The sequence below is a fragment of the Lissotriton vulgaris genome, chromosome 12, assembly GCF_964263255.1.
Source record: "Lissotriton vulgaris chromosome 12, aLisVul1.2, whole genome shotgun sequence".
Classification (NCBI taxonomy): Eukaryota; Metazoa; Chordata; class Amphibia; order Caudata; family Salamandridae; genus Lissotriton; species Lissotriton vulgaris.
In genome coordinates, this window is record NC_141700.1 from 349591877 (window position 1) to 349616317 (window position 24441).

The following is a 24441-nucleotide window of genomic DNA, read 5'->3' on the forward strand; positions in this document are numbered from 1 at the left end:
GACCTCTACCACGTGATGCGTGCTGTGAACCACCACGGCCTCCTTTGGATGAATTACCACTATTACGTTCGTTTAAAGCAGGACAATTGAATTTAATGTGTCCCTCCTGTCTACAATAAGCACATTGATTGTACCCTAACGAGGATCTTTAGAAAGAGGAATCATTACGCGACTGCGATCGATTCGATTGCGACTGTGATCTATTCTGCTGAGACGCATTCTGATTAGAACGTGGCGGATACGCTTGTTGTAACAACACTTTAGTTTTTAGCTCTTTCGTCTTTTTATCAGCACGGTCATTTTCTTCTGTCTCTCTATTCTCGTAATATTGTGCCGTAGCCAATATCTGAGCTGAGGTAGAAACGGCCCATGCACTTTCTGAATTCTTTAATTTATTGCTGAGATCGGGCAACAAGTTCGACACGAATTTATCCACAAACAACCTCTGTCCACCCTCAGTACCCATATCCTGTCCACTATGATCAATGAATGCTTCCTCGAACCTCGTAAAGAAGTCGGAAACACTCTCATCTTTCTTCTGCTTACAGGCTGACAACTTGTCCCAATTTACCCTCATAGCTGGCATAAGCGTTTTCATTAATGTTATTATCCGCTGAGGAAGAGCAGTAATCAATTGTTCAGGCTTAGCACCACCGACTTGCAACCCATCTGACGCTACAATGGCTGCCCAATCCCCACCCAATTCAGTTGCGTGATCTTGGTGACGAATCTTAGCCCATACCGGTTGCGGTACGACGTTGCCAAACAACATGTCGATATCGGCAAGATTCATTACCGTAGCATCTACGAGCTGCGATAGTTCCTTGTAATACCCTGCAGGATTTTTGCGAGGGTCGGGCAAAGATTGCTTCACCTGTAACACTTCCGATCTTTTCCATGGGAGGTGTATCCATACTCTCTGGAAGAATGGCGGAACCGGGGGGTTTGCCCCAGGATTACCTGGCATCCAAACTGGCGGAACTTCACGCATAGGGTATTGGCCAGATTCGTCTACCTTTTCAATATCCTCGACAAACAGTGCATGTGGAATAGGAGCGGGTCGAAGAGATAGCAACCGCTCAATAGCCCGTCGGACATTAGTATCGACTATCAGTCCAGTTGCGAACTGAAGCCGAAGTTCAGACAGGGCGGTCAGCACCTCGTCAGGCGCATTGGCCGCTATCTGATCATGTAGGAACTTGCACATTTCGTCAAACACATATCTCTGAGTCGGTATGTTGAATTGATTAAACGTTTCGAGGACAACACGGGGTGGATTTCTAAGAGGGTTTACCATCCAACCCATCGCCATATTATATAGCGCAACACGTTCTCTGTTTCCAGGAAGCTGACTACGTCTCTGAGGACCATCAGAACCAGCAGACCCAAAAACAGGTCCGAGCGACTGAAAGAAGTTTGTCGCAAGGGGAGAATTACGATTACGAGTAGAGGGAGAAGAGTAAGACACAGGACTAACAAGAGAAGGAGTAGAGACAGTAGCAACAACAGGGGTTAACAACACAGGAGCAGTAGCGGGAGCAGGAGTATGTGGAAGCGGAGGAGCAGTAGGAATAGAAACAGACAAAGGAGCAGGAACAGTCGGAAGAGCGGGTGCAGGTTGAGGAACTGGTGGAGGAACAATAGGTGGAAGAACAGGTACGGCAGGGACCACAGGAGCTGCGGTACCCTGTACGTACGGAGGTGGCGACTTCATAAGATAGGACATTAAAGGATCCTCAACTGCCTCTTCCTTCTTATCCGACTCCGTAGGCAAAGCGGGATAGCATTTATCTATGGTCATACGCTGTAGCCTCTCAAACACTTCCTTATCCTTATCCTCCTTATCACGCTGGAACTGCTCAGCTTTCTTCACTATGGTAGCAACATTATCTCGCTGACTACATTTATTCTGTCTGATTTCTTTCTGTCGGGCTTCTTTGCGCCACAACCGAAAGGCATCAAACATGGCCGGCCTAGATTTACGTTCAAACAACTTTATTTCCAAATTATCTAAGATCGACGCCTCGAAGCTACCGTGAGGTGGCCAACGAAGGTCGCCGTCTTTCTTTGTATATTTAACCCAATAATCGTTAAAAGCAATCGGGCCTAGCCCATGTTTGCTATATAAGTCATAAGTAGGAGTTCCAACCGGAGGTATCGGACATGAGTCCTCCAGCAGGGAATCCGCACCACAAGGTCTAAAACAACTGAACAAAGTACTGCGACCAGGCATCTCGCACACTAGCCGAGTTTCACAAACTTCAAGGGTTACGGGATTTACCAAGTCCCAGCAAAGAACAAAACCCTCGGTTTTTGGCGGCTGCAGTCGTCAAACAATACAACAACAAAGTACGCTAGCAAAGTGTCACCGACAAAAACACTCACACAGCGTGAACAACAAAAACACTCGCTAAAGTGTCAACAACCAAGAACTCTGGGAGCGACCCACAAATACTTAACTCAAAGATCGATGGCGTCCTCAGGAAGGCCCGTCAATCGTCTCGCTATACCAAGGTCTACGCCAGGCGCCAAAACAGGTCTACAGTCAGGGCAGCAGTCCGTCGCAGCCGTCAGGAGGCGGGAATCTTCGCGGGAAAAGTCTTCGGGCCACTTATTTCGACAACAGGATCGATGAAGCGGGGTGCACCTTCCCTCGGAGATTTCACACGAAGTTCCTCACGATCGTCGGGCTTGGACCGGTACCACTGATGCAGCCCCACGTTGGGCGCCAACTGAAGGACTGGGTTCTTTTGGACCCAGCGGTGCCAGGGCACAACACCTGAAACCTTCGTGGGTAACCTGCTCCGGCGTACAAGTCACAGAGACGCGGGACACTTCCTTCGACGTCAAAGATTCAAGGTTTATTTGCTGCAGGGAACACAGAAGTCACAGGAAGTACATCAAGTGTAGTTCGGGGAGACTGCTTCAAATTGGTTCTGTGGATCGCTCCTTTTATACAGTTTTTACCCATAGGATAACATTGAACACAAAAGTTTACAACCCGGTTCCCACATTTAGCTCCCAGAGGGGTCGCTTTGGTCACTTTGAAACACACAAGGTCCGGAACATAAGTGCGGAAACATTTGGCGGTTCCCAACTGTAAAAACCCATCTTCCCACCATTAACAAATTCCAATCAGCAGTAAAGTAGATCGAAATAGGAGCGAAGACAGGTGCAGAGGAAGACGGAGACAGTGGGGAGATCGGAAAGGGTGTAAAAGGGGAGGTATCGAGAAACACGAGATACAGGCATCAAAGGGACGTGCCTAATGAGATGCACGGCTTGAGACAATAAGCCCGTGCGGCAAGATGAGCCTCGAGCGGCGCCACCTGCCTTACAGCAGCAACCCCCCCCCGTCATAAAGACACTTACAAAGAACATGTGTCTTCCGCAAATATCTTGGGAGTCCCAGGGTCGCGAAGCGGACAGCGTCCGTTCGCTGACTACTTGAGGGCAAGAGACAAAATGGATGCCGTATCTAAGATGGAACCCGTGGGTACAGATGAAAAACCCACATAACAAACGAACGGTTTAAGTTAGCACAGCGAAACTGCGCACACTTACTAAACTCGTCATTTGCGGTTCATAGATACAAGACTCGACCATATTCGTGCGAGTCGAAAACACCACTTACAATTGTCACGGAACCTCAGATGGCTCATAATAAACAACAATGCTAACTATATAGAATCGTCTCCCAGTCAATAGATAGCGGAAACCGGTTAGCTAGCTAGATTATAGGCACTGTGACCTCAGTGTTGATTTGAGCTTGGCAGAGCTCCCACACAGAGAAAATAATCTGGTGCCTTCTTGAAAGCAGCTTTCTGTGAGAAATCCCGAGCATGGAAGCTTGGCTCAAGCAGCAAGGCCTTTCTCAAAGAAAAGTGCCTATGGTTCATGAAGAGCAACATCAAAACAAGATTACTCAGAACACATAAGTAAGTTATAAATCCAACAGTGTAGTCAACAAGAGGAAGATGTAACGGTTAAATGACATCAAAATAACAAAAATAGGATATAAGGATCAGGAGTTATACAAATATTAAAAGGTGAACATACGAAACCATAAAAATCTAAACAACATATGTTCTTCCGTGGGTAGCAGTTGACCAAGTCCCAGACACCCTCCCTGGCTATCCGGCAATGGAGTGAGGATGGCCACGGCCTAATGATTCGCCTCAGTCAATGATTTTATCTTAAAACTAAGTCACCTTTGAAAAAGGTAGAATATGCCAGTGGGGCAAGTTGTCAAGACATGGCTCACCATGTCTCCACAAGGCCTGTGAAGTTATTTTTCTTGTACACCTGAAGTCTTGAGTTGAGCTGAAAGCTGTGAGTGGAACCGCTTGTGACATTGTAGCTGCCAACGTTCCCTCGTCATTGGGCATACTTTCATACCTTTTCCTATTCTCGTGGTTTACCTTCCCAATTAGAGACTATTATGGAGGCTGAAACATCAGCAGAGCAAGGCAGAAAGCCACTGTCTGGAAAGAGTTTGGGTGTCAGACACACTGTTTGAAAAGTCTCACAGCAATCTTGATTTTTGTGAAAAAAGCTCAGAGCAGGACAGTCCAGGAAATGTTGCCAGCCAAGGTTGCATATTCACCAGGTAGTCTTGTCACCTTGTTCCGTTTCTCCAGAGATAAAAACAGATTCTGAATTTAAACTTTCAGAACGTGTTGAAAAGGTTCTAGAGCTTCTGTTACTATTTTCACCCCCCCCCCCCCCCAAACTTCAGGGCAAGGTTTCTTCAACATCATACAATGGGTTCAAATGGGAAGAGGCTTCACCTATTAAAGTCAGGATCACAGACGAAATTCTAATTCTAACTGGTTTTGCTGTTTTCTTCTAGGTAGATGTCACGTTGTGGATCTCTGTTTCTTGGATTTTCCACGCTTTTCCCCCAGAATCGTTCCATAGCAGCAGGACCTGAAGAGATCCTAGAACCCAATAAGTCTTATGAGTAAACAAGAAGCCAGCTTCCCAGAACCTGTGGGGAATTTTTTGAATCAGATTCAAGTTGAAGCAGTTAAATTCCCCCCTCTTCAGCTGGCCAACAAGAATGTTTACAGGCAGGCCTCATTCTAATGCCTTCTCGGTTCAAAGCAGAAGTCTTACGGGAGAGTGGTGAGTAGCAGCAGTAGTGCATAAGTAATGGCAACCAGCAATCATCAGTAGAATTTCCTATGCAAATAATTTCAAAATTCCTGCACGTTTCCTCCTCTACACAGAGGCACCATGATCCCATTCATGGTCCCTAGAGATGTCATAGGGTCAAATAATCCCACAAAGCTTTGTTTTCTTTCTTTGCAAGAAGAAAGTACAGAGCCCTATCTGTCTTTCTCTCTCCCACCTGACGACTCCCTATGGCAATCTCTCTTGACCCTCGGGTATCAGTAGCACCCACTCTTCTAGGGCCAATTGCTTACCATCGCCACTTGACAATCTGTCAGAGCCCTGAGCATCAAGGAGGCCAGTGTTATGGCTTCTTTTTGTCCCGTAATTGCTGAATAAATACCTCTTCAAGCTGTATATTTACCAGTGTCAACTTCCTGTGGCAGGGGGTACCTGACAGAAGGCCCTGGCATGCTGCAGGCCTTTGTGCGGGCAGGGCTTTGATCAGTGGCAAGCTTCCACTGACAGAATATTCAAAAAGGTGTAGCTAGAGAGCACTAAGTATTTTGTTTATGGAATGCTTTCAATATTGGTTTTGAAGCATCTCTAAAGGGGAGGGATGGGGTGTGAAGGAAACTAATTACTGGTAAGATGTATAGTCAGGAGATTAGTGTAACTATCTACACAGGTTTTCCTTAGCACAGAAAAATGTCAACCATAAACTAGTATTTCTTACAACATATAAAATAATAATTCTTGTTTACGTGATTTTTTATTTTCACTAGTTAGTTATATTACGTGAGAATGGCACTGCATGATTTTCGAATGCAAAGTTAGAAATAAACACAGACTAATCAATATGTAAGCAGATGCAATCTAATTGATAGCATTGCACTTGTGCTCATGATAGTCTTGTTTTGTATGCTAGAAGTCACATGTTTAATCAATGTGCAGTTGAACCTAGCTTTTACAACACTAACGGCTGACTTGTATACTGTACAGTTTAGTAATTCAGTTCCAAAAAATAGTTAAAGTTCAATGTAAGCACTGAGGTCTGGCCTGCAGGTTTACATGGCTGCTTCTCTGCTCATTTGATAGGTTGTGCCCCAGATACAAGTGGCAAAAACGTTGCCATAGGTGCATAATAGGTATTTTTAAGTAGCCGGCACATTTACTACACACAAACACCTGAGTTATAAAAAGCGTCATTATGCCAGTTAAATTGCCAAAATGGTTACCTTGTTTTAGGAAAAGTACATGAAGCAGGGGCTGTGTGATTGCTTCTCTCTGCCCAAAGGCCATAAACGCCGAAGTCCAAGTTCATAAAAACAATAAAATCCTAGGAAAACGTGGCAACCAGATAGATTTCCTGTAGCACATTGCCAAAATAGATAACCGTTTAGTTACTCAGACTCAACCTCTGTTACATTTGCAATAAGAGTGAAACCTGGGTGGCTAAGTGAGTTGTGAGCCTGAAGCAGAGATGTGTGCAGCCCCCAGTCACATATTTGTGAACCAGTAGGACAGTTGTTTTTTGACATTATTATGATGGACAAAAACATGTGACTTTTGTCTATACTTTTAAAGATGCTGATTTGAATTTTTATAATGCTTGTCCAACTGCAGATTTTTTACTATTTCACAGCACTGAAAAAGACAGTTGATTGCCAGTGGTTAGACTTATTGCAAACATTCCTCCATTCACCTTTGTGTGTTTGTTGTAGCTACCTAAGTGGCAAGGGTATGCCCAGACATGGGCCCCGTGCTCACTGTGCCACTGGACCTAAATTGCACCAACTGATGACCCCCAATCACGGCGAGACGTGGTCTTGGGCTGCTTGTTTTCAAGTTTGAAGAGGACCTGACCTGGCAGTTCGGACTGGATTGTTCCTACTGGAGCAGGATCGAGACTGCTTTGCATATGGCTGGGCCCAAACTGAGATGGCATGGTGGGCAAAAGAATAATGGGGTAGAATGCTATCCCCAGTGATTGTCAGTGGTTAGACCTATTGCAGGCATTACTCCCAAAACATTTTGTATGCAAGAATGGCATCAGAGAGCAGATCGTCTAGGTAGTTTCTGGTTGTATCCCCTTGTGAAGACAGATACTTCTTCCCAGCATTGAAACCAACCAATGCTAAAGTTCTTTTGCCATCAAACTGTGCTTCGCTTCCGTTAGATATCTTTACCTAGCCAGTGTCCTTGGGCTAATATCAGGCCAGAAAGGAGACTATCTTTCACAATCACCACCTGGCTTTTTTTATTGCGTCTCTCAGCAGTTTACGTCTCCATTCCATCACTGAATGGGAACCATCACTCAACCAATAAGGTCAACATCTTGCACGTTGATAATCAGCAGTTACCTGTAGTCAGGCAACCTCCTTTCTACACCTCCTCTTGCGACTAACTGCGAGAGCCTCTATTTTAAAGTTCTAGGTTTGATGTCATGACAACTAAAATGACCAAAGCCTCATAGTCTTCACTCATGGGTTTGGATGATTGCAACCACACAACATTACCATCTCCTCCATGGCATGAGTGAATCAAGAGATAGAGGATTAAGCAGTTTGTTGGGGAAATGACAGGACCGCTCTGCGTGGTGTATGTCGACATAGGGCTTGACAACTGACATGCTATACAAGAGGCCTTGCAGTGTCCAGAGATGGCACATTCCATATGTAATCAACCCAGGCCATCTATTTAGAGGAAGGCCTATAGTAGAACAATGTTAGATCTGAGAATACAGCCCTTAAAAGGTAATTACTCTGTCACTGTGTTGTGCTATGAGTTTGTGTTCCTAGTAGCCAGATTATATCACTGCATAAATAATTTTGCACACGTTTATTATTTAACAGTGTTACAATATATATGCATTTCAAAATACTCACTGTTCACCAATCTATTTGTGCTGCTGCACATGCCACTCTTCCTTAGACTCTTAATTGTGAATCTTTTTGTTGAGCGTAAAATCGATTGACACTGCTACTGTAGCCTGTAGCTCTGAGAGACCTCAGGTAAGCTTTTCTGCAGACACTGAAGGTGCTGGCCTCCACTTTACCCACTAGCGTATCTAAACTTTACATATGTCAATGTTTCTATATCGCTTGATCGGTCTTCAGGCACTAAACTAGTTTAATTCTTCTTGCTCTGGGCTAATTTATTGTGATTTATGATTTTTGTGATCCTAACTCCAGTTTTGGACTTTTATATCTCCATATACACTCACACCTAGACAAGCTGAGGCTTTCCAAACAATGCAACACAAGCAATAACTAGGAAAGACACACTGTTGTTTTAAGAGAAACATATAAGTAGCATTAGAAACATGAAGTGGATAGTGAATCAGACATAAATCCCACATACATTTTGGATCATTTAGGAAAGACACTCTTATTTTACAAAACCAAGCCTGCCGCTTAGGTTAACTCAGATGATCACGAAATTAATTGCTACTGACCTTCCCTTCTTTCACACCAGATGCACTATATGGCAGAATTAGGAAGGAAAGGACAGGCTTGTGTTTTGGTCTTATACCACATCTAACAGTTCCTTGAAACTAACCTCTGATTTACGGTCAAGCCCAGTAGAGCTCAGCCTGCAGTGCACAGGTGTACCTGGCATATCACCAGGCCATAGACCCAACCCTTTGCAGAACCCCAATCCCTGCTGTGCACATCATAACCCCTCCCCTTCAGCCAGGCCATGTGTCCAACATATCACGGGTGGTTACGGCCCGCTGTGTGCTATAAAACGCCACACAAATAGGGGGATGGATGAACAGATACAGCTGTATTGCATAGATTTTTTTCAGGGTACCCACAAATTCTGGGCCCTCTGTGCGTGAATAGTTAATTCCTAGAGCCTGTTGAACATCAAAATCCTCACCACGACAAATTTAAAAAAAAACATAAATTAAGATTAATACACTAACCTTAAGGTCTAAGTGCAGAATGTACTGTTGATGCAAGTAATACACCCCTTCACAAATTTGTTTAGCAAACAGAATCGCATCCAGCTCAGTTAGATTGTAGTTATCATCAGCGATTCGATCAAATAATTCACCACCATCAACACTAAGGAGAAGAAGAAGAAAACATTTTAGTTTTCAAGCGAGTTCAAGCAAGGAATCTTGAGCTATTATGCGTTTGGCTGCAGATAAATTACTTGTTTATTTATTAATAGTTTTCTACATAATGGGCTAGACCGACACGGTTCACAGAGAAGTGTACAAAAGGACAAATTATCACTTATGGATTGCAGGAAAACTATCTGGACCAACTAAAAGAAAAATAAGGGGAAAATAATATAAAATCAAACAAATTACATATCGCATAGATGTCGTTTGTAATAGTGATACATGAGCAGGGTGGCATGGTTCAAGAGATAAAAAATTGTGAAAAATGCTAGGGAATATATCATTCTTAAATATAGAATGTAGACAATCCACAGAGCAGAGTTTGGTGCACAAACAAATGCACACAGGGTGTGCAGTGACCTGCATATATTGTCATTCTTAAATGTATCCTAAAAAGGCATTATCCTAATGTCCATATGGAAGGCGTTCCAAACCCCCGAAGCACTTCCACTGGAAAGTATTGCTTTAGTTTCTTTGTCTTTTTGATTTCTGGATTTCAAGAAAGAGGGTATCAGCAATCCAAAGTTTTTTCTGAACCAACTAAGATGGCTTGTGTCTTGGGTAGATTGGTCATAGAACCGAAGTGACGTACCTTCATACAATGTGGGTTTGTTTTATGCTTATGATTTTATCTGATGGTTTAGTATTTCTATTTTTCTATTTCGTGTTTTCATTGTATCATTAGATGCTATTTTTTACACAATGTGGTCATAGATCGAACCAAAATAAAACCATTTGGGATGAAATTAATTGAAGTTTTATGAGACACATCTAGGAAAAACACCAGACCCACAATGACATACTCTGTTCAGAAGACCGGCCATAAAATGCCAGAGATCTTTCTACATATTCGGTCTACAGATGCGTGGTTTCTACTTCGTTTTCAATTGAATCAAATATTTCTCACTTTTGTGGAGTAAAGACTTGTATAACATTTGAGTACTTGCCATTCTAAAGCCTCTTTGGGTGGAACAGAGGCCAATGGCCAGTTGGCTAACTGATTACCCCCCCTAATCTCTACTTGGCCTAGTGTTTCAATCCAGTGGGTCCACTCAGCCTTTCATCCTGCTCAGTTCAATAAAAAAATTACCATTCGGTTGAGTAAAAAAAAAAAAACCTTTTATTAGAGCTATTATACCCCTAGCTGTGCATATTTGCTGTATAAAAGGTTTGCCGTGTTTAGCTGGTCCTTGCACAACCTTGCACAAAATTATTGTGCAATGAAGCCCCATAGTAGCTTCTTACAGAATCAAAAATCAACTGTATTTACTAAAGGTCTGCTAACTTGCGCAGTGTAGATATGGGTAACACCAAAGAAAGGCACTCCTTCTGTACTTATGGAACTACAGGAGAATTTATGACTATTTGGAAGGCTACAGTTTGCTAAAGGGGAACTTCAGACATTTTTTAAACATGAAGAATACCCCTTTTCTGGTCCATCTTCTTTGTACTGTTTTGCGCAATGAGGTTTCAAAAGCTCTGAAAAGAAATATCACTTGCTACAAGTCTTGGCCATACCCTCAATTCATACTATTCATGAATAAATATGAAAACAGATCCTACTGTGCAAACAAAGACAATAGTTTCACAGGTTCTGTTGATTGACACTTGGCTATGCGCCTAAGTCTTTCTTCCACTGTTGGCCCGCCGCCTCCCACCTAAGCCTACTGCTCTGCCCTGGTATTTCTGCTGCGGAGCAGGGCTTGGCCATGGTGGCTCTGGTGGTTCCTTCTCAGCATCCAGCAAGGGATTCCTCTTGTCCAGTGGGTTCTGAATTCACCTCTAGCCGCACTTCGGAGTCCTGAATCAGGAAACTGATGTAACAGGGATCTCTGGAGCGCTCAAGCACAGGCTATGCTTCAGCTCCTCTCCCACCCTCAGCTGCGTCTGGATCTGCCGGCCTTCTCGGCACCCATTAATGGCTTACTTTCCGGGGCAGGAATCAACCAGGTCAGGACACCGGATATTGAGGGGACTTTCTTATTAGAACATTGACTTAACCAGCGAGGACGTGGCACCCCAGGATAATTTGGTTATACTACTGTTATTATTTGCCCGGTATAGATTTCTGGCACTAGCCTGTGCAAACTCTCTGTGAACTCCACATGAATTCTATGTGACAGTTCAGAGTAACTCTACAGATGTCTACTGATTCAAAGTCTAGGTCTTGATAAACTTACTTGAAACTGTTTCCGCTTGTCTCTATCTGTTGCTGTTGTCTGCCAGTGTGCTTGTGTCAGTAGTGATGCTGTATTTTATGAACAGGGGTCTGCACTTTCATCTTTTCTAATTGGATGTGACTGGCGGTACTGAGATACAGATTCAAGTTACTGTAACACCCCTTTGGATGGAAGGCATGGTTCACCAAATCAAAAAGGGAGCTCAGCAAAACCACTAGGGAAAAGCACCAGCAGAGCAAGGTAGATAAGCTCTCTGCCAGCCCTTTTTAGTTGAAGGATCAAAACAGGGAGCTCAAGGGGGCAGCAGCCTTCATCAGCACTATTAGAGTAGACCCTTTCACCTACTGATCTGACGACTATTCCCGATCTTAGCCCACAATCTCATTCACAATTGAACTCTGTGACCCAATCTGGTAATTCTTGTTGAAACTTTACCTGTTTTTAAAAAAAATATATCTTTATTGGCTTTTTGTCCTTTAATTTTTCTTCTTCTCATTACACTTTGCATGACAATACAGAATAACCAAGAGCAACATATAGGTCCGCATAATGCAAACGTGTTAAAATACTGTGTAGATCAACGCTATACATTACAGAGGCATAATCAGTGTGTGTCATAGCGCCCCCATGCAGCATCAGCAAATGGTAAACCCTGTATTGCTATGATTGCCTGCTCGCTCTTCTCCATCCCTATTGCTTGTTCGCAGTCGAAATCACTAGCTCTATGTCTTAACATGGGTCATCTTAAACAATATAGTAATACACAGCATAAATCCGGTAGTAGACGCAGTGAACATTGATGTGCAGTCGCTTCTATACCCAACAGAAGTGTTTCGTAACAGAAAAAAAGGAGAGGAGATGGGGATGCACCAATAAGACATATATTATCCAATGAACCTCAACTAACAACATACTAAAAACAAAAATAAAAGATAAGGGAGCTGTCATTGATGGGGAAATATGATAATCTTTGCTGGACTATGTATAGGACGGTGTACCTCTGCCCTCGCTGTGAAGAAGTGCGCCGGGTCGGGGCTCGGACCCATAGAAATTCTGAGAGGCAGTGCTGTGTTAATGGATACTTTCGCAGGAAAGAGGAGGGGGTTCTTCACATCAGATTACAACTATACTGTAATTTCTAACAGTAGGTGAGTCCCATCTGCTGATATCGTATCTCTCGTGAACCGGAACCGCTAGCATACCATTATGTGGCAACCGGGTGAGCATCATCCACGTCCCAATCACCCTCATTGTTGAATGCTGAGAGTATAGTGTCCCAGTATTGCGCAATGGGGAATTTGCATAGCCCTGCTGTTTCCTCCCTGTGTAGCGCTGTGCTTTCCGCCTGAGCCCAGATCGTAAGTGATCTCTTCCAGCTAATCGGTGCAGGGGGTTTGAGAGTTTCCACCTTTTTGTAAACAAGCCCTTTGCAACTATCAGCCCCAGGTCTCTAAACCGTGATGTTACTTTTTTTTTTTGTCCTTACATAAACTGCCAATATGCAAATCTCTCATGATGGCGGTACAGATGTGTCTGTGCAGAGTGCTAGGGATGTGGTGACTTCGCGCCAATCGCTTTGGAGGGAACTACAGGACCAAAATATATGTAGTAGGTTCACATCAAGCTGCCGACAGCGCGGGCACTCAGAAGTAGCAATTTTGAAATATCTGTAAATTTTATCAGGGGAGAGATACGCCTTATGCAAGTTGTAAGTTTGTAATAATTTGGATTTAGAACTTCTCGGTATAAAACTGGGGCAGGCCAGGATATGACCCCATTCCTTGTCAGTCCAGGGTTGGTCGCAGTCCGCCTCCCAGCGGGTACGGAGGGACGTCATTGGTTTCAGCGTGTGCGTAAGTAATGCTGTCACCAGCCAATGAACTTTGTGCGACCCCTCCCCCATGACATGTAGGTACTGTAATAATAAGTGCATCGGGCGTTCAGTCATTAGATCTCCCCAAAGAGTTGACAAGGCCCTTACTAAAGAGGTGTGTAATAAGAATTGTCCTACAGGTAAGTCAGTGCTGTCTGCTAGGGCCTCGATTGTTAACAGTGCACCGTTCCTGTAGAGGTCTCCTAGAGTGTCAATGCCTGCCATGCGCCAATGTGTAAGAGCCTCCTCAGAAGTACCCGCTCTACCCCTTAGCGTCCCCAAGAGTGGTATTACCAGGGCGTACGGAATAGTTGCGCGCGTGAGGCGCAGACTCCTCCTGTAACATCTATACGCCAACCCCAAATGTAGCTGAGTCGGACGTGGGGACTTGGCCGCAGGATGAAACAGATGATGGATTTGGGTATGAGTCCTTGGCTGTTGCAAGGTCGCAGTGTCTTCCAAATAGCTGTTGCTTAGCCACTTTGTTACCCACTGTAGCTGGGCAGCTATATAGTACAGTTCCATTCTGGGAACTGCTACCCCCACCTGACTGGAAGGTGCTTGTAATTTCCACAGCGCGACACATGGCCAGCCCTTATTCTATATAAAGTCTTGGGACATACTCTCCAATTCGCGGAAGATTTTGGCTGGGACATAGACCAGGAGATTAGAGAAGTAATATAGCAATTTGGGAAGGACTATCATCTTCAGCGGGGTGAAACGACTCATACCATTCAGTGGGGGCGTTTTTCCAGAACGGAATTAGGGCCCGCACCGCTGAGACTGGCCTCATTAAGTTGTCTTCCAGCAAATCATCGGGTGTCCGGTAAATAAATAACCCTAGACATCGGAAGGTGTTCGGGTAGCATGGAAGGTGTGAGTCGTTGATACACACGTCCATCTCTTCCATGCGTGCATCAAAGGGGTACACTCCAGACTTAGCCCAGTTAACTCGAAGGCCCAACATCGCCTCAAAGGTCCTTAACATTCCTGCTATGGACGCGGGATTGGCAGCAATATCACGGACATACAACAATAAATCGTCGGTGTATAGGGACATAGCGCGAACAAAGCATGTGTCCCATCCCCCACCGGTATGCCCCAGTCCTCACCATCGCTACGGAGTAGCATCGCCAGCGGCTCCATGGCCAGGGCAAAGAGTAGTGGGGACAGCGGGCAACCCTGGCATGTCCCCGTCTTACTCTGATGGAATCTGATAGGAGCCTACCAATATGGACCCGGACAGTAGGGTGTTGATATAGTAGCTGGACCATACTTAGGTAATGGTCCCCAAGCTCATATTTAGTGAGCCCCGCCGCCAGGTATGGCCATTCCAAAGAGTCAAATGCCTTTTCTAGATAGAGCACCCAACTACCAGAGCGAGGCCATCTATAGAGTGCGTATTGCTGTATCCGAAAAAAAACGACGGAGTTTCAGTGAGGTATTCCTGGTGGGAACGAAACCGTTCTGATCTGGATGTACCAATGTTTTCCCTAAAGGTGACAGCCTTCTAACCAGTAGTGACGGAAATACTTTATAGTCGGTGTTAAGTAGCGCCAGTGGTCGATAGGACCCCAGGGATTCAGGGTTTTTGTCAGGTTTCAGGAGTGAAACTAACAGTGCCTCATTCTGCGTATCAGTGAGTGTGGACATATCGAGAACGGCCTCATACATCTTCAGCAACTGCGGCACTAAGATATACGCAAAGGCTTTGTAAAATTCAGCTGGTAATCCATCTGGCCCGGAGATTTCCCATTGGATGACGCTATCTCGTATTTCCTCCCCGGAGAGAGGGACATTCAAGTCTTCTTTCTCTGTACGTGTGGGTTGTGGCAGTCTCATCTGTTCTAGATAAAACTGTATCTCCATGGGCGTGGCCTGTGCCTGAGATTTGTAGAGGCCCTGATAATGGGCAACGAACGCGGTGTGAATGTCAAGTTGTGTGTATGCTGTGTTACCTAACGTTGTATGCACAGATGTGATAGGGGTCGACGACTCTTCTTGATGGATGAGCCACGTTAATAACTTTCCGGCTTTTTCCCCATGTGATGCGTCCGCGCAGAGTGCGCAGCATAATTGAGGCATCGCAGCCTCTCTAGAAATCGTGCATGTTCGTCTCTACAATGGTATAGTCGTCTCCAAGACCCCTCGATTCCCTCTTTCTCTTGATCCACCAGTTGCCTCTCTAATGCAGAAAGGTCTTTTTCCAGCTGTACTCTGATGCCAGCCTGTGTACCCAGGCAATGACCCCTAACCACTACCTTGAGGGCGTCCCACTCCACCAACAGTGTTGAGGCGGTGCCCACGTTATCATCAAAGTATTGAGCCGCACTTGTAGCCAGTCCCGAAACGGTGCATCTACAAGGACATCTGGCTGAAGTCGCCACTTGGGGATTGGTGGTACCTCGTCCTCCCATCCCACCTCTACTATATGCAGATTATGATCTGAGTGTGTCCGTCCCATATAAGAGGATCGTAAAATGCTCGGAAGGAGCTCATTGGACACCAGAAAGTGGTGGAGGCGCACATGAAGTCCGTGCGCCCCGAATAATAAGAGTATATCCTGTCATGTGGGTTATGGTGATGCAATGCATCTGACAAGTGCCAATGCGCAGCCCAGTGATTTAGCGTCTTCACAGCGGTGTGCGTTGCCATGCCAGGAAGGGGGGGGGAAGAGATCTATCTAATGATGCATCCAGGACACTGTTAAAGTCCCAACCCAGTATCAAGGGGATATCATGCCACCCGGCCAATTTACGGGAGCTCAGTTCCAGGAAGATTGCCTGTTCCGTGTTAGGTGCATACAGCGATGCCAGTAGTATTTGCCTGCCATCTAAGATACCCTTCACTATGAGGTAGCTGCCCTCTGTGTTTATGTGAGAGTCCACCACCCGAAAACGGGTCCCCAGCTTTACCCATACCAGCATCCCTCGCACATATGCTGAGTAGCCCGTTGCGTACAGTTGTCCCCTCCAGTGCCTACGCAATCGTATTTCTGACTTATGCAAGTGAATTTCCTGTAACAGTGCTATTTGGACATGGTGACGTTTCAGGTATGAGTAAATAAGGTATCGGCGTGATGGGCTATGGATGCCCCTCACATTCCAAGTCATGATCTTAATAGGTGCCATATCATGTGTAAGTTAGTCGTAAATGCACATTCGCCAAGCCCATCAGTGGAAGGGGGAAGTACAGTGCGCATGTTTTGGGCTCCAGAGTGCGTCCTCCCACATACAATATCCTCATCACTCTCCTAGTTTAGTCCGTGAATTATGATATGACAAGCCAAAATATAATCATAATTCTGAACAACAATGAAAATTTAAAAAAACTTTTCACACAGACCAATGTATGTCGTACAATGGCACAGGTTAAAAAATAAATACCAAAAGGGCGACTGTTCAACAGTATGCCGAAGCATCTAACTACCTAAGTCAATGGGGGCATGCTCTGCCCTCTAATCTAACTACGTCGAGGGGAGGAGATAGTTTTCTTGGTGCTCCCCAGTCATTGACCAGTCATGGATTTACCAACTTTGAGCCTATCAGGAAATGCTTCCAGTCGCTCCCAATAGAACTACAAAGAGAGACAACTATGAAAATTAATCGAAGGGTCTCAGGGTCACTGTATGCCCTATGAGAAATACTGTTACTTTGAATAGTGAGGAAACCATGCTTACAGGTAACATCAGTGACATAAAGCAAACAGCCATATATGCCCTTCGCATCTGCCAGCGCATGACAATATACAACATATAATTATATACTTGCGTGTATAGGCATGAGACATAAATAACTTCAAATAACAGGAGACGCTAGTGATCATCAAACAATGTAGTCGGCCGACTGAGGGATGATGTCTGGCAGATCGTACGATTACTACGTAGTGAGCGGATCATCCGATAGTTCTTCAGGATCAACATCGCTGGACGGTCCTGTTGGCTGGAGAGGGACGCGCTGTCTTCCATCTGTGTCCACCTATGCTTTCCGCCGCTTGAAGAGCTCCCTGTTGCCCCGGCAATACCTGGTCCAAATCTGGACTTATCTTCGGAGAGGGCGGTGGGTGCCACATCTTCTTTCCCCTGGGGCGGCGGCGGCATGGCGCCTCACCAGGTTGTTTCCTGCTTACGTGACCGGATAAAGACATCGTTTCTGACAGAGAATACCTGTCTAGCCAGCCCTTGGCTTCTTTGGAAGTGGCGCAGAAATGTGTTTTCCCATTTGCCACTACTCTTAGGCGCGCTGGAAATAATAAAGAGTATTTCGAATCGTTTTGCCAGAGCCGTCTTTTCACTGCCATGAACGAGTGCCTCTGCTTTCATCACTTTTTGGTTGTCCACCTGGACATCGATCAATTTGCTGGTTTCCTGCAAGATCGTGCTCCTATTTCTATAATTCAATAGCCGGGTCAGTAAAGGCCTGGGATTGGACACCGGCATCAGGGGTCGAGCTGGCACCCTGTGCGCTCTCTCCACCACAAAGTGGTGAGAAAGGGTCCCCTCCGGAAGGAGGTCACGTAGCCAAGATCCTGCAAATGCCACAGGGTTTTTTCCCCTCTGTTCACTCCGGCAATCACACCATGCGCACCTTATTGTGGCGGGCCTGTCCTTCCACGTCTTCTGCCCTGTCTTCAAGGAAGTCCACTCTAATGAGGAGTTGTTGGATGTGCTTGTCCACTTACGCCACACGAGGGGACACCTCTGCCTTTGTGACCTCAAGTGCATCGGTGCGATCCGCTAACTTGCGATGATCAGCGTGCAGCAGCGTTAGATCTACAACTGCTTTATCTATTTTACTTTCCAGGGCAGTGCGGGTGTGATTCAAGGTTTCCCCCAGCTTTTCCACAGCAGCCAAGACCGCGTCCAGTTCGTCGGACATATTAGCTTGTGAGTCAGCCTCTGACATCTTTCCCATCTTGGCTCGTGTCTGCGGAGGCGGGGCTGACAAGTCAGGCACGTTTATTTTGAATCGCCTACCCTGCGACATTGACTCTCGGGCGACGTTGCTCCTGGACCGATACCTCACTGCCTGACATCCAATGTGGTTGATGTTACGATAAAGGTGATGATATGGGGTGATGATAATGATGTTCACCCCATATCCCAGAGGTCACTTCCAGATGAAACACGCACAACGGCTACTCCTGTGCCCTCATGCCCGCTCCTTTCCACAATAGCCAAAATCTAGCTCTCCAATGGAACCGAGACGTGAGAATGCCGGTCTTCCAGACACTAGGTTCAGCTTCAGGACCATTCACCTGAGGCCAGCTCACAGGTGCTTCTCCGATGTCAGGGTATTCCCGGGTCTCTCAACCAGGTAGGTGTAGGACAACCCTGCTATGGCGTCTTCTCTGTTGACTTCAGGGGCACCACCAAATATACAGTCACCATAAGGACAACTCAAGAGCACAGATATCTGCCACACTGCCTTTCAGTTGCAAAAACCACAGTTGATGGACAGAATGCAGAACAATGTCATACATTCACCCCAGTACAGAGATCTGGGCCTAAATCCATCGTTTTTTTGCACTCCACACCACCCCAGTTTCGACATGGCCATATGCAAATCAGTTTGACCCTGTGCCTCATGGGAACAGTCCAGCCCGAACTGCCAAGCCATGCCTTCTCTGGACCGGAAACAAGCTTCCGAGGACCAGTTTCTGGCATTCCAGCCGCCTTCAGCCCGGCTTGCTTGAATCCAGTGGTGTGGAGTGCATGGGACTCACGTCTGAGCATACCCATCCCACTCGGGGTGACAGTTGCAAAAAAGACAGTTGATGGACCGAATGCAGAACAATGTCATACATTCACCCCAGTACAGAGATCTGGGAATAAATCCATTGTTTTTTTGCACTCCACACCACCCCAGTTCAGACATGGCCATATGCAAATCAGTCTGACCCTGTGCCTCATGGGAACAGTCCTGTCCGAACTGCCAAGCCATGCCTTCCCTGGACCGGAAACAAGCTTCCGAGGACCGGTTTCTGGCATTCCAGCCGCCTTCAGCCCGGCTTGCTTGAATCCAGTGGTGTGGAGTGCATGGGACTCACGTCTGAGCATACCCATCCCACTCGGGGTGACAGTTGCAAAAAAGACAGTTGATGGACCGAATGCAGAACAATGTCATACATTCACCCCAGTACAGAGATCTGGGCCTAAATCCATTGTTTTTTTGCACTCCACACCACCCCAGTTCAGACATGGCCATATGCAAATCAGTCTGACCCTTTGCCTCATGGGAACAGTCCTGTCCGAACTGCCAAGCCATGCCTTCCCTGGACCGGAAACAAGCTTCCGAGGACCGGTTTCTGGCATTCCAGCCGTCTTCAGCCCGGCTTGCTTGAATCCAGTGGTGTGGAGTGCATGGGACTCACGTCAGAGAATACCCATCCCACTCGGGGTGACAGTTGCAAAAACCACAGTTGATGGACCGAATGCAGAACAATGTCATACATTCACCCCAGTACAGAGATCTGGGCCTAAATCCATCGTTTTTTTGCACTCCACACCACCCCAGTTCAGACATGGCCATATGCAAAACAGTCTGACCCTGTGACTCATGGGAACAGTCCAGCCCGAACTGCCAAGCCATGCCTTCCCTGAACCGGAAACAAGCTTCTGAGGACCGGTTTCTGGCATTCCAGCCGTCTTCAGCCCGGCTTGCTTGGATCCAGTGGTGTGGAGTGCATGGGGCTCACGTCTGAGCATTCCCATCCCACTCGGGGTGACAGTTGCAAAAACCACAGTTGATGGACCGAATGCAGAACAATGTCATACATTCACCCCAGTACAGAGATCTGGGCCTAAATCCATCGTTTTTTTGCACTCCACACCACCCCAGTTCAGACATGGCCATATGCAAATCAGTCTGACCCTGTGCCTCATGGGAACAGTCCAGCCCGAACTGCCAAGCCATGCCTTCCCTGGACCGGAAACAAGCTTCCGAGGACCGGTTTCGGGCATTCCAGCCGTCTTCAGCCCGGCTTGCTTGAATCCAGTGGTGTGGAGTGCATGGGACTCACGTCTGAGCATGCCCATCCCACTCGGGGTGACAGTTGCAAAAACCACACTTGATGGACAGAATGCAGAACAATGTCATACATTCACCCCAGTACAGAGATCTGGGCCTAAATCCATCATTTTTTTCACTCCACACCACCCCAGTTCAGACAGGGCCATATGCAAATCAGTCTGACCCTGTGGCTCATGGGAACAGTCCAGCCCGAACTGCCAAGCCATGCCTTCCCTGGACCGGAAACAAGCTTCCGAGGACCGGTTTCTGACATTCCAGCCGTCTTCAGCCCGGCTTGCTTGCATCCAGTGGTGTGGAGTGCATGGGACTCACGTCTGAGCATACCCATCCCACTCGGGGTGACAGTTGCAAAAACCACAGTTGATAGACAGAATTCATAACAATGTCATACATTCCCCCCAGTACAGAGGTCTGGGCCTAAATCCATCGTTTTTTTGCACTCCACACCACCTCAGTTCAGACATGGCCATATGCAAATCAGTCTGACCCTATGCCTCATGGGAACAGTCCAGCCCGAACTGTCAAAGCCATGCCTTCCCTGGACCGGAAAAAAGCTTCAGAGGGCCGGTTTCTGGCATTCCAGCTGTCTTCAGCCCTGCTTGCTTGAATCCAGTGGTGTGGAGTGCATGGGACTCATGTCTGAGCATACCCATCCCCCTCGGGGTGACAGTTGCAAAAACCGCAGTTTATGAACCGAATGCAGAACAATGTCATACATTCACCCCAGTACAGAGATCTGGGCCTAAATCCATCGTTTTTTTGCACTCCACACCACCCCAGGTCAGACATGGCCATATGCAAATCAGTCTGACCCTGTGACTCATGGGAACAGTCCAGCCTGAACTGCCAAGCCATGCCTTCCCTGAACAGGAAACAAGCTTCCGAGGACCGGTTTCTGGCATTCCAGCCGTCTTCAGCCCGGCTTGCTTGGATCCAGTGGTGTGGAGTGCATGGGGCTCACGTCTGAGCATACCCATCCCACTTGGGGTGACAGTTGCAAAAACCACAGTTGATGGACCGAATGCAGAACAATGTCATACATTCACCCCAGTACAGAGATCTGGGCCTAAATCCATTTTTTTTGCACTCCACACCACCCCAGTTCAGACAATGCCATATGCAAATCAGTCTGACCCTGTGCCTCATGGGAACAGTCCAGCCCGAACTGCCAAGCCATGCCTTCCCTGGACCGGAAACAAGCTTCCGAGGACCGGTTTCTGGCATTCCAGCCGTCTTCAGCCCGGCTTGCTTACATCCAGTGGTGTGGAGTGCATGGGACTCACGTCTGAGCATGCCCATCCCACTCGGGGTGACAGTTGCAAAAACCACACTTGATGGACAGAATGCAGAACAATGTAATACATTCACCCCAGTACAGAGATCTGGGCCTAAATCCATCATTTTTTTCACTCCACACCACCCCAGTTCAGACATGGCCATATGCAAATCAGTCTGACCCTGTGGCTCATGGGAACAGTCCAGGCCGAACTACCAAGTCATGCCTTCCCTGGACCGGTTTCTGACATTCCAGCCGTCTTCAGCCCAGCTTGCTTGGATCCAGTGGTGTGGAGTGCATTGGACTCACGTCTGAGCATACCCATCCCACTCGGGGTGACAGTTGCAAAAACCACAGTTGATGGACCGAATGCAGAACAATGTCATACATTCACCCCAGTACAGAGATCTGGGCCTAAATCCATCATTTTTTTCACTCCACACCACCCCAGTTCAGACAATGCCATATGCAAATCAGTCTGACCCTGTGCCTCATGGGAACAGTCCAGCCCGAACTGCCAAGCCATGCCTTCCCTGGACCGGAAACAAGCTTCCGAGGACCGGTTTCTGGCATTCCAGCCGTCTTCAGCCCGGCTTGCTTACATCCAGTGGTGTGGAGTGCATGGGACTCACGTCTGAGCATACCCATCCCACTCGGGGTGACAGTTGCAAAAACCACAGTTGATGGACCGAATGCAGAACAATGTCATACATTCACCCCAGTACAGAGATCTGGGCCTAAATCCATTGTTTTTTTCACTCCACACCACCCCAGTTCAGACATGGCCATATGCAAATCAGTCTGACCCTGTGGCTCATGGGAACAGTCCAGCCCGAACTGCCAAGTCATGCCTTCCCTGGACCAGAAACAAGCTTCCGAGGACCGGTTTCTGACATTCCAGCCGTCTTCAGCCCAGCTTGCTTGGATCCAGTGGTGTGGAGTGCATGGGACTCACGTCTGAGCATACCCATCCCACTCAGGGTGACAGTTGCAAAAACCGCAGTGGATGGACCGAATGCAGAACAATGTCATACATTCACCCCAGTACAGAGATCTGGGCCTAAATCCATCGTTTTTTTGCACTCCACACCACCCCAGTTCAGACATGGCCATATGCAAATCAGTCTGACCCTGTGACTCATGGGAACAGTCCAGCCTGAACTGCCAAGCCATGCCTTCCCTGAACAGGAAACAAGCTTCCGAGGACCGGTTTCTGGCATTCCAGCCGTCTTCAGCCCGGCTTGCTTGGATCCAGTGGTGTGGAGTGCATGGGGCTCACGTCTGAGCATACCCATCCCACTCGGGGTGACAGTTGCAAAAACCACAGTTGATGGACCGAATGCAGAACAATGTCATACATTCACCCCAGTACAGAGATCTGGGCCTAAATCCATTGTTTTTTTGCACTCCACACCACCCCAGTTCAGACAATGCCATATGCAAATCAGTCTGACCCTGTGCCTCATGGGAACAGTCCAGCCGGAACTGCCAAGCCATGCCTTCCCTGGACCGGAAGCAAGCTTCCGAGGACCGGTTTCTGGCATTCCAGCCGTCTTCAGCCCGGCTTGCTTGAATCCAGTGGTGTGGAGTGCATGGGACTCACGTCTGAGCATGCCCATCCCACTCGGGGTGAAAGTTGCAAAAACCACACTTGATGGACAGAATGCAGAACAATGTCATACATTCACCCCAGTACAGAGATCTGGGCCTAAATCCATCATTTTTTTCACTCCACACCACCCCAGTTCAGACATGGCCATATGCAAATCAGTCTGACCCTGTGGCTCATGGGAACAGTCCAGCCCGAACTACCAAGTCATGCCTTCCCTGGACCAGAAACACGCTTCCCAGGACCGGTTTCTGACATTCCAGCCGTCTTCAGCCCAGCTTGCTTGGATCCAGTGGTGTGGAGTGCATTGGACTCACGTCTGAGCATACCCATCCCACTCAGGGTGACAGTTGCAAAAACCGCAGTTGATGGACCGAATGCAGAACAATGTCATAAATTCACCCCAGTACAGAGATCTGGGCCTAAATCCATCTTTTTTTGCACTCCACACCTCCCCAGTTCAGACATGGCCATATGCAAATAAATCTGACCCTGTGCCTCATGGCAACTGTGAAGCCCGAACTGCCAAGCCATGCCTTCCCTGGACCGGAAACAAGCTACCTAGGACCGGTTTCTGGCATTCCAGCCGTCTTCAGCCCGGCTTGCTTGAATCCAGTGGTGTGGAGTGAATGGGACTCACGTCTGAGCATACCCATCCCTCTCGGGGTGACAGTTGCAAAAACCAAAGTTGATGGACCGAATGCAGACTAATGTCATACATTCACCCCAGTACAGAGATCTGGGCCTAAATCCATCTTTTTTTGCACTCCACACCACCCCAGTTCAGACATGGCCATATGCAAATCAGTCTGACCCTGTGCCTCATGGGAACAGTCCAGCCCGAACTGCCAAGACATGCCTTCCCTGGACCGGAAACAAGCTTCCGAGGACCGGTTTCTGGCATTCCAGCCGTCTTCAGCCCGGCTTGCTTGAATCCAGTGGTGTGGAGTGCATGGGACTCACGTCTGAGCATACCCATCCCACTCGGGGTGACAGTATCAAAAACCACAGTTGATGGACAGCATGCAGAACAATGTCATACATTCACCCCAGTACAGAGATCTGGGCCTAAATCCATCGTTTTTTTGCACTCCACACCACTGAAGTTCAGACATGGCCATATGCAAATCAGTCTGACCCTGTGCCTCATGGAAACAGTCCACCCCGAACTGCCAAGCCATGCCTTCCCTGGACCGGAAACAAGCTTCCGAGGACCGGTCTC

At 47.1% G+C, this 24441-nt stretch overlaps 1 protein-coding gene across 4 annotated transcripts in view; it reads right to left on the reverse strand.

The window, feature by feature from the left end:
* Nucleotides 1–24441, reverse strand: part of MYLK3 (myosin light chain kinase 3) — a 709471-nt gene that overhangs the window by 246089 nt on the left and 438941 nt on the right. For all 4 annotated transcript variants that reach the window (XM_086945117.1, XM_086945116.1, XM_086945114.1 and 1 more), the window contains exon 8: nucleotides 9047–9188. In XM_086945117.1, coding sequence (XP_086801243.1) covers nucleotides 9047–9188 — 142 coding nt within the window. The remainder of the gene's footprint in view (nucleotides 1–9046; nucleotides 9189–24441) is intronic.